This window comes from Glycine soja, chromosome 4, assembly GCF_004193775.1.
Source record: "Glycine soja cultivar W05 chromosome 4, ASM419377v2, whole genome shotgun sequence".
In the NCBI taxonomy this organism is placed as follows: Eukaryota; Viridiplantae; Streptophyta; class Magnoliopsida; order Fabales; family Fabaceae; genus Glycine; species Glycine soja.
The window spans coordinates 34,592,727-34,603,311 of record NC_041005.1 but is presented as its reverse complement, the minus strand read 5'-3'; the positions used below and the strand labels follow the sequence as shown (position 1 = coordinate 34,603,311).

At 42.3% G+C, this 10,585-nt stretch overlaps 1 protein-coding gene across 1 annotated transcript; it reads right to left on the bottom strand.

The window, feature by feature from the left end:
- Window positions 1-258: 258 nt before the first annotated feature.
- LOC114410759 lies at window positions 259-897 on the bottom strand. The gene has a single exon (XM_028374689.1). The coding sequence runs from the start codon at window positions 895-897 to the stop codon at window positions 259-261; it is 639 nt and encodes a 212-aa protein (XP_028230490.1).
- Between the last annotated feature and the right edge of the window lie 9,688 nt (window positions 898-10,585).

The window sequence follows — 10,585 nt, the reverse complement described above, 5'->3', positions numbered from 1 at the left end:
GCTTAGCGCATGAAGACTTGGTGCTTAGCGCAAGTGTTGCGCTTAGCGAGTGAACACCTGAAAATTTTTGTAAGTTCTTTTTCTGTTCACCTCTTCACCAAAGTTTATGAACCCCCTTTTTCAATATTAATCATGCTGAAAACACACAATCACAAGCAATCTAACTGAACTAAAATGCAAGAAAAACAAAATTAAAAAGGGCTGGGTTGCCTCCTAGTAAGCGCTTGTTTAACGTCATTAGCTTGACGCATAGCTCTGTTATCCTAGACCAATCTTGGTTCTCTCCTTCATAACCTTCTCATCAAACTCCTTCACCTGTAAGCAAACATTTTGGTCCGACAAATGTTTTTCTTCATCAAACAACTCGAAGCTGATTTTCTGATTATCAATGCCTAACTCCAGCTTTTTCTTTCCCATGTCTACTACACATCTTGCAGTAGACATAAATGGACGTCCCAAAATGATAGGAATATCTGCATCTTCCTCAATGTCCATTACAACAAAATCAACAGGAAAAATAAGATGTTTTAATCGAACCAGAACATCTTCAATCACTCCATAGGGTCTGGAGACAGAGCGATCTGCTAACTGTAAAGTCATCCTCGTATGCATTATCTCCAGCTCCCCACGTTTCTGGCACATGGAAAGCGACATCAAATTAATATTGGCTCCTAAATCAATAAGAACCTTGCCTACTGAAACTTCACCTATAGAACAAGGTATAGTGATACTGCTTGGATCCTTATGTTTTGGTGGAAGGATACGTTGAATTACAGCGCTGTAGTTTCCCTCCACGACTATGGTGTCACTATGAATATACTTGTTCTTCTTAGTTAGCATATCTTTTAGAAATTTAGCATAGAGCGACATCTGCTGTAGAGCTTCTCCAAAGGGCATGGTAATTTCTAGCTTCTTGAAAATATCCAGAAATCTAGCTAGATGCCTTTCTTTATCCTTCCTAGAAGGTACCAAAGGATATGGTACTTCTTTCCCTTCAGCTGGAGATGCTTCTCTCTTTTTCTCTCTAGCACACTCACTCTTGCTTTTCTTCTTTTCTCTCTTTTTATTTTTCTTTTTCTTATTCTTTTTCTTTTTTTTCCTTCTCACTTATTTCTTGTTCACTCTAATTTATTGTTGTCTCCTTCTTCTGCTCATCTTCTACCTCTATTTCTTCCTCATACTCACTCAGGGGTTCTACCACTGGATCAATTGCTGGGTCAGTTACCAACTATTGTTTCTCTGTACCTATTCCTTTCTCACCTTCATTCATGGTGGCCAATTTGCTTCTAGTCATTACAGCCTTGCACTCCTCCTTCGGATTCTTCTCGGTGTTCGCTCCAAAGCTGCTTGACGGACGATCTGCCAGTTGTTTTGCCAGTTGTCCCACCTGGACTTCCAGATTCTTAATGACTGACTCTATGCTCTTTTGATTTGACATTGATACTTGCATGAACTGAGCAAGAGTCTCTTCTAGCTTCGTTGTTCGATCATAGAGACTAGGCCCTTATTGTGGTGGCCTATTTGATGGACCACCCTGGTCTTTATTAAATTGATTTCCAGGGTGATTTCTCCACTGTCCCTGCTGTGAATGATATTGCTGGCCATATTGAAATCCATAATGCCAACCTGCATTGAAATTTGGTCTTGGCTGGTTCCCCATATAGTTCACTTCATGTGTTGTTTCTTCTCTGGGAATACAACAGCCAGAATCATGTGCTCCACCATGTATGAAACAACCTGCAACCTGCAAAACAGAAGAGGGTGAAGGTTGTCCAAAATGTAATTGGGTTGGCAGCTTACTTAATGTTTCAGTCAATGCTTCCAGTTGCTTGGACATCAACTTATTTTGTGCCAACAATGCATCTTGTGATGAAAGCTCTAGCAGGCTTCTTTTGGTAGGAATGTGGGCTCTATCACGCAGAATTGCATGGTCACTAGCAGCCATGTTCTCTATTAATTCCATAGCTTCTTCCGGGGTTTTCAATTTGATTTTCCCCCTTGCAGAAGCATCTAGAAGCTGCTTGGACTGTGGCCTCAGCCCGTCAATAAAAATGTTGAGTTGTATCGGTTCTGAAAAACCATGAGTAGGAGTCTTTCTCAGTAAGCCCCGAAATCTTTCTAAAGCCTCACTCAAAGATTCGTTTGGAAATTGATGGAAGGATGAAATGGCAGCTTTTCCTTCGGCTGTCTTAGACTCTGGGAAGTATTTCTTCAAGAATTTTTCAACTACTTCATCCCAAGTCTTGAGACTATTACCTTTAAATGAATGAAGCCACCTTTTAGCCTCTCTAGACAAAGAAAATGAAAACATGCTCAATCTTACTGCGTCATCAAGCACACCAGCCAATCTAACAGTGTTTCAAATCTCAATATAAGTGGCTAGATGTGCATACGGGTCCTCGTTGGGTAGACCATGAAACAAATTGTTTTGTATCAACTGAACTAATGAGTGTGGATAGGTTATATTTTGTGCTTGAACCTCCAGCCGCGCAATACTAGTGAAAAATTGTGGCACACTTGAGCTTGAGTAATCTTCAAGAGTAACTCTTCTTGGCTCCTCAGCCATGATATTTGCTTCAGCTAAAACTGTGCGAGATTGCCCTTGTGTTGGAAAACTAGAAGTTGCCTCAGAAGATAGAGGTTCTTCTGCAGTTGTTGCTGCCTCAATGTCCTACAAAAATTTTCTGTTTCTTTCTGTGTTTCTTTTCCTGCAAGTAGCGTTAATTTCCAAGTCTATGGGAATCAAAACACCTGCAGAAGATCTTCTTTGTATGCAAAACAAGCAGAACAATAGTTAACCAATTCCAAAGAACAATAAATTCTGCAATAACTAAATATTCACAAAAATAATCAATGAATCAAAGAAAAAAAATGAATCAATGCTTTCAAATTGAACTAAACTTTCCAAATGGAAAGAAGTTCCCCAGCAACGGCGCCAAAATACTTTGTTGACCCTCTTCCACAGTTCCTTTTTTCCAAAATTTGTGATTAGTCTTTTTACGTGGAAGTGGTTTACCGGAAAGTGCATCGGGTCGTCAAGTATTTAATTAAAACCGAATGATCCGAGTATCGAACACAGGGAGCTTGTTCTTTTAGCAGAGTTTTGTTCAATAATTTGGCATTTTGTAAACAAAAATTAATAAGTGTGAATTGAAGTAAAAGTGTATTCTATCCTAATGAAAACAATAAACGCGAGCAAGTAAGTGTGAAAAACAGATTATCTAAAGGAGTTGGGTCTTCCTACTTGTCATACCCTAATTTCGTCCGGGGACCTTTGCTCGATGACGTGCGACCATTCTTTGGTCCTCGTGAGGTGCTTGGCACCCATCATTAGGCAATTTGTGAAATTCCAGGACATGCCGAAAAACCAAAAAAATATTGATGCACAATCCGTAAGTTTCCGTGACACACCGGAAATCAAATGGAAGCATCGTTGCATAATTAAGTGAGGTTCCGTAACATTCCGTAAGTCAAAAAGGGGATGATTATGTAATCCGCAAGGTTCCGTAACATTACGGAAAGAAAAACAAGTATCGTTACGAAATTCGTAAGTTTCCGTAACTTTACGAAAAAAGAATCACCAAAAAATAGCAGAGGAGGGTGTACTTAGTAAAAATGGGGGTGCAAATAGCACCCAGGCCCATTTGGACCCTCCAGAAGATTCCTCCAGAAGGCGGTTGCTTCTGGAGGAAGCAACCCTGCTCGCCTGGGCGAGCTGGGCGGCAACCACCTCCCCTATTTTGCTATAAATAGGGGAGGAAAGCAAGAAGAATGGGGTCCAGCCCCTTTGGCACTTCTCTCTCTTTCGAATTTGCTTGGAAAAATCGTTTCCGTGAAGAAAATCTAAGCCGAAGCGCTTCCGAAACGTTTCCGTAACGTTTTCCGTGAAGAATTTCGCAAAGGTTTCAACCGTTCTTCGACGTTCTTCATTCGTTCTTCATCGTTCTTCGATCTTCAACGGGTAAGTACCTCGAACCAAGCTTTTCGATTCATTCTATGTACCCGTAGTGGTCCACATTGTGTTTCGTGCATTTTTATTCTCGTTTTGTTTACTGTTTATACCCCCTCTTGACGTGCTTAAGCCATTTTTCTTAAGTCATTTCTCGCTTAACTTAAAAATAAAATAAATTTCCACCGAACGTTTGAATTGTATTATCCGTTAACTTCGGTTAAAATAAATTCCGACCGTTCGGTCGTGCCGTAACCACGTTGGAAATCAAAAAGAGGTAAAAAATAATATAAAAATCAAAAAGACATCTTTTAGTAAAATAAAGCGGAAAATCAATCGGACGTTTTCTCTTTGGGATTTCTCATTCTTAATCGAATTGATTAATAACTAAAGTGAAACTAAAGGCTAAAATCAATTCGCCTAGTCAAGCTCGTCCATAAAAATAGGCTTTTGAGGTTTTGTCATTTCATTTTCTCACTAAGTAAAATGGATCATTTTTAAGGTCCAATGCCTTAAAATGATCACCACTTAAGTAAAAAGAATCACTTGATAAAAAAGAACTACGTAGGTCTGATTTCCTCATCGCAATTGAGGAATACGTAGGAGCAAAGGGAAACACCCTTGTCGACCACAAAAAGGAAAAAATATAAAAAGGGTGTAAAGGATATAAGAACATAAAAAGGAACATAAAAAAATCAAAGTCATGTTTGCACATTCGATTAAAGGCTGCCGTCCCTTGGGACGGACGTGTGGGGTGCTAATACCTTCCCCGTGCGTAAATACAACTCCCGAACCTTTCAACTTAAAAGTTCGTAGATCGCGTCTTTTCCGGTTTTTCCGACGTTTTCCTCGAATAAACGTTGGTGGCGACTCCGCGCGTATTCCTTTCGTGGAACACGCATCCCGCGAGTCTCGCGTCGCCCTCCCGCCGAAGGGTAGGTTGCGACAGTTGGCGACTCCACTGGGGACTGTTTTTTAGAGAGTTAGGCCATTTAATCTTGTGCAATGTTTTATCATGACTTTCTCCTTTGTTGGTTTCCCTTTATTTGTCTTATGTTCTTGTGTATATAAACTTTTTGTTGCTTTTAGTGTGTTTTAGAATGTATGCATGAGGTAAATATTTATTCATTTGATGCACACAAACACTAACACTATTTGCACACACGGTGAGTTGAAAAAGGGCCCTATACCCGGGTTCGTGGGAACATAAGGAGTGGAGGTGAATCCGTGATCATGCTAGGTCTCCGACTTGCTTGATTACAGTGAACCCTCATCTAGAGTTTTTCTCTTTGAAAACATATTGTTGCTAGTAGTCCCTACTGCTGCAGTATGTTCTTCGAAGGGGATGATACCTCTAGAAACCATCAAGAGAGATATGACTACCTTGGGGGTTATCACTAAAAGCCTAGTTAGCTCTCTCCCTTATAGGTCCCTTAAATAGGGGCACGGAGCAAACACGCTGCGTGCCATTTTTCACACTGCCATGCATAAGTGTCATATACCCTTTTACTTATATTCAGTGAGTATTGTCATACTATGTACATTCCCGTGTTGCGCCTTTCGCATATGCATCGCACATGGGTTCTGTCTTGATCCCCTCTGTAAACAAACCAACGAAGGGTCCATGTCAACATTTTAAATACATACGTTGGGGCACTTTGCTACCCCTAGACGTTGTATCTAAGAAGGAGACAGTTTCTCGGGCTCCCGTATTCGTAAATTGCATCTGTGTCATATGCATTTCTTCATGCATTCATCCATTCCACCCATGATAGATGTAGGAGTTTTGTTTCGCACTAGATTTTATTTCACTTTAGTAAAACATGGGATCAAGTCAAAAGCCTTCGCTTAAAAAGAGGTTCTATCAAGTCAAAATCAAGAGCTTAGAGGTCACCAGTTTACGAAAGTTGGGGCAATTAATGGGTCAACTTCAACGGCAAGCCTTCCGCAAAGCCTATGGTAAGCATTTGGGACCTAGCTAGGGTAGAAGTCTCCATGGAACCAATTGCCTCCCTCGCCCAGTATTATGATCAGCCGTTGAGGTGCTTCATCTTTGGGGACTTCCAGCTATCACCAATGGTGGAAGAATTTGAAGAGATCCTAGGATGTCCTCTAGGGGGAAGGAAACCATACCTCTTCTCAGGGTTCTACCCCTCATTGGCCAGAATTTCTAAAAAAGTCCAAATCTCGGCGTAGGAATTAGACCGCCAAAGGCAAGTCGAAAATGGGGTGGTCGGAATACCGAGAAAATATTTGGAGGTAAAAGCAAGAATCTTGGCAGATAAAGGCGAGTGGACCCCATTCATAGATATTCTCACACTGTTGATTTTCGAGGGAGTCCTCTTTCCAAATGTGGATGGGTTGGTGGACCTGGCAGCGATCGACGTTTTTCTCGCCTATCATAACCACAAGGAAAGTCCGGTTGTCGCTATGCTAGCCGACCTATATGACACCTTCGACCGAAGATGTGAAGAAAGCAATGCAAGGATTGTTTGCTGTACTCCAGCTCTCTATGTTGGGCTGGTTTCACACCTTTTTCTCCAAGAAGGTAGGCCCGTCTATCCGCTACAAGGTTACCGCTCGTGCGTCGAAAAAGGAAAGGCGAATTGGGACCAACTCTTGGCTAGCATGGAGGGGCGTCTGTTAAATGGTTCCCTCGCTAGAAGGAAGGAAGAATCAGGATTCTATCTTCATGCGAAGGATGTCCCATGAGAGGAGTGCCATCAGACGAAAGCATCACGCCTTTCATCGCACGAGGTTTCAGTGACCACAACGCGAGGGTACTCCAAGGAGTTCGCAAGGCATGGGATGCGGCGTGAAGAAAGGACAGAGAGCTTAGGGGAAGTAGTAATGGGATCATCGGCGGCTATCATAAGTGGCTGAGAGTCCGAACACAAGGATTGGATTGGCTCCCAAATCTAAAGACTGTGAGAGACGATGAGGTTAAAGCTTCGAAAGAAAGTGATGAGGTACAAGCCCTAAAGGCAGAGCTTGAAAGAGCCTGGGTAGTCGAAGAGAAGTTCAAGTCCATAGCCATCAAAGTCTGAAAAGAGTATGATGAACTATGGGATGTCAATATGGCCACCGATGAAGCCTTGGAATGAGAAACCAAGAAGGCCCGAAAGGAAGAACACGACCAAAGCAAAGTTTTGAGGGGCTTTATAGGGCAGCAATAGTGAGCTCAAGCTCCGAAGAGGTGAAAGGAATCATCACGGGTCAAAGGCATGATCTTGAAGGACGAGCTAAAGGCTTACCTTAGGTCGAAAAGAAATTTGTCCCAACAGTTAAGCGAGACTGAAGGGAATATGTGGGCCGTCATCGATGAGTGCAAAGAGAAGCTAAATCTAGCGGCGACTCACGAGCAAAGGCTAGAGGATGAGTACGCCAAGATATCAGCAGAAAGCGAAGCAAGGGAGAGGGTAATTGATTCATGGCACCAAGAGGCAACAATGTGGACGGACCGATTTGCTCTTACTTTGAACAGGAGTCAAGAACTTCCCCGATTGCTAGCCAAGGCCAAAGCAATGGCGGACACCTACTCCGCCCCCAAGAAGATCCACGGACTTCTCAGCTATTGTCAACATATGATAGACTTAATGGACCATATGATTAGAAACCGCTAGGAAGTTTGTATTGTCGCTCAGATCTTGACTAGTTATAACTTTTTGAATAAAATGAGTTTATCCCACGTTTTTACTCCAAAAATCAGTGCGAATCAAGTCACTCCCGCATTTTATCTCTAGCATGCATTGTATGTTGGTCTCGTCCTTTGTCACGGGAAGCCGGAAGGTCCATATCACCTTCTTAATTGTACACATGGGGCACTGCACCCCCAAATTCACAAGTAAGAAGAGATAATTTTCCGGGCTCTCGTGTCCGTAAAATGCATTCATATCATGCATCGCATAAGCATCTCTTCATAACATCATAATGGACATATCCTGCATTTGTCCGTTATCATATTCCAGCCTCACATTTTGCATGAGTCATGGCATCATCATGCATATGCGTTCAACAAACTTTTTGATCTGCAAAATTGCATACCATTTGTTTTCATGTTTGCTCATCCTTGCGTTTTCCTCTACAAAACAAAAACAAAAAAGGGGAAGCGTGAAACTTCATACTACATTCTTAGTTTCATGTGTTAGGCACCACGAGCCAACCATGTTGGGATCATAAACCCGTTTCACTTAAAAACAAAATAATTGAACATGGTACCTAATGCATGGTTAACTAGGAAATGGTGTTTCTTCGGGCATCTCAATTTCATAATTACATTTTCCGTGCATAAGCTTAAAGTATGCCCGAGTCATTCATCCCTATGAGATGTTGTTGAAGTATTGGCGATCAGAATTGCCATTCCTTGGATTATAGGGTTGAACCAAGCTCATGCTTTTACAAAAAGGTTCATCAAGTCAAGTTGAAATATGGAAGTAACCGTCTTGCAAAATTGGGGCAAAAGATGAATCGAGTCACATCACTGCTTCATCTACTGCCAAACATATTTAGGATTATTGATGTCCTTGTTACTTCCAGTTTCACCTTGACAAAGATGTCATGGACCATGTTGAAAATCTAAATTGATTCAACCCCATATCTTGCGTAAAAATTCGCAATACTTCAATTGTACATCATTCGCATGCATCCATGCTTTTCATTGGTTGCATTGCTCGTTGCATTCTTTCCTTGAAAAATAAAATAAAATGAACTTAATCATTGTTATAAAAAAGAAAGGGACACGCTTTACGACGCCCTTACCGAACTCGTGCTAGAGCTAGAGTAATGGGTGAAGTAGAGGAGATACAAGAGAAGATGAAGGCCGACATGGAGGCCATTAAAGAGAAAATGGCCACAATGATGGAGGCCATGATGAGCGTGAAGAAGATAATGGAGGCCAATGCGGTTGCAATTGCCGCTACCAGCGTTGTTGCTAAGGTGAACCCGACGTCCCCATCCGGCCTCAAGCAAATGAATCATCCAACCTCAAATATGGTAGGCAAAGATTTAGGAAGTACGGGCGGCCCCCATGATGTGCAAATTCAAAACGAGCACGCCTTCCCGTCATATGGCTTGCCTCTCAACTATACGCCACCCAATGTGGCGTACACTCCCAATAAGAATGTCAATAACTCCACTCCTATACCCATTGAAAGCCACCAACCCCAAACTGATCATGCACATGTCTCTTAAACCGTGGAAGAGACCCATGAAATTCCCTGTCACAATCTAGCCGACTTCGAGCCTTGGCTCGGATATACCACTGAAGGGCAAGCAGTTGGTGGTATACCCCTACAAAACCCTTTGGAGGGCCCTCAGTATCACCCACAACTGCACCTCTTGCATTCCACAGCGGTTAAAAACCCTCATGACTATGGCAGGAATGGGAAAGTTGGATCATCTAGAGGAAAGGCTCAGGGCCATTGAAGGAGGTGAAGATTATGCCTTTGCTAACCTAGAAGAGTTGTTCCTAATACCCAAACATGGTCATTCCCAAGTTCAAGGTGCCGGACTTTGGCAAGTACAAGGGGACTACTCGCTCCAAGAACCATCTAAAGATGTACTGTCGGAAGATGGGGGCATACGCAAAAGATGAGAAACTGCTGATACATTTTTCCTGAGAAAGTCTAACTAGGACAACTGTCGCCTGGTATACTAACTTAGGAACCTTCTTGAGTCCATTCTTGGAAGGACCTAATGGTTGCCTTCATTAAGCAGTGTCAGTACAATTCTGATATGGCTCCGGATAGGATGCAACTACAAAAAGTGTGCAAAAAGGGGGCACGAATCTTTCAAAGAATACGCCCAAAGATGGAGAGACTTGGCAACTCAAGTAGCACCCCCAAAAACAGAGAAAGAGATTATCACAATGATAGTAGACACGTGACCGGTGTTCTACTATGAAAAAATGGTGGGTTACACACCTTCAAGTTTTACAGATTTGGTCTTCGCCAGCAAAAAGATCGAAGTGGATCCGAAAAGAGGCAAATTTGATCATCCTACTAGGACGACTGAGAAAATTGGGGCAAATGAAGAGGGTGAGAAAGAGGGAGAAACCCATGCTGTGACTGCCATTCCTATACGGCCAAGTTTCCCACCAACCCAACAATGTCATTACTCAGCCAATAATAAACCTCCTCCTTACCCCACCACCCAGTTATCCACAAAGGCCATCCCTAAATCAACCACAAAGTCTGTCTACCGCACTTCCAATGACGAAGACCACCTTTAGCACAAACCAAAAAAAAAACAACACCAACAAAAAGGAATTTTGCAGCAAAAAGCCTGTAGGGTTCACCCCAAATTCCGTTGTCATATGCTAAACTTGATCCCATATCTACTTGATAATTCAATGGTAGCCATAACCCTAGCCAAGGTTCATCAACCTCCACTTTTCTGAGGATACGACTCGAACGCAACGTGTGCTTATCGTGGAGGAGCCCTGGGGCATGCCATTGAGCATTGTATGACCCCGAAGCATAAAGTGTGAAGTCTAATTGATACGGGCTGGCTGAAATTTGAGGAGAATTGCGTGTAAATCCTGACATTGACAAGAGATGCCACACATGGGGCAATTTTGAAAGCTGTTGTTAGGTGTCCCTAATGACTCATCAGGGTTTCCAAGTTTATGCCATTATT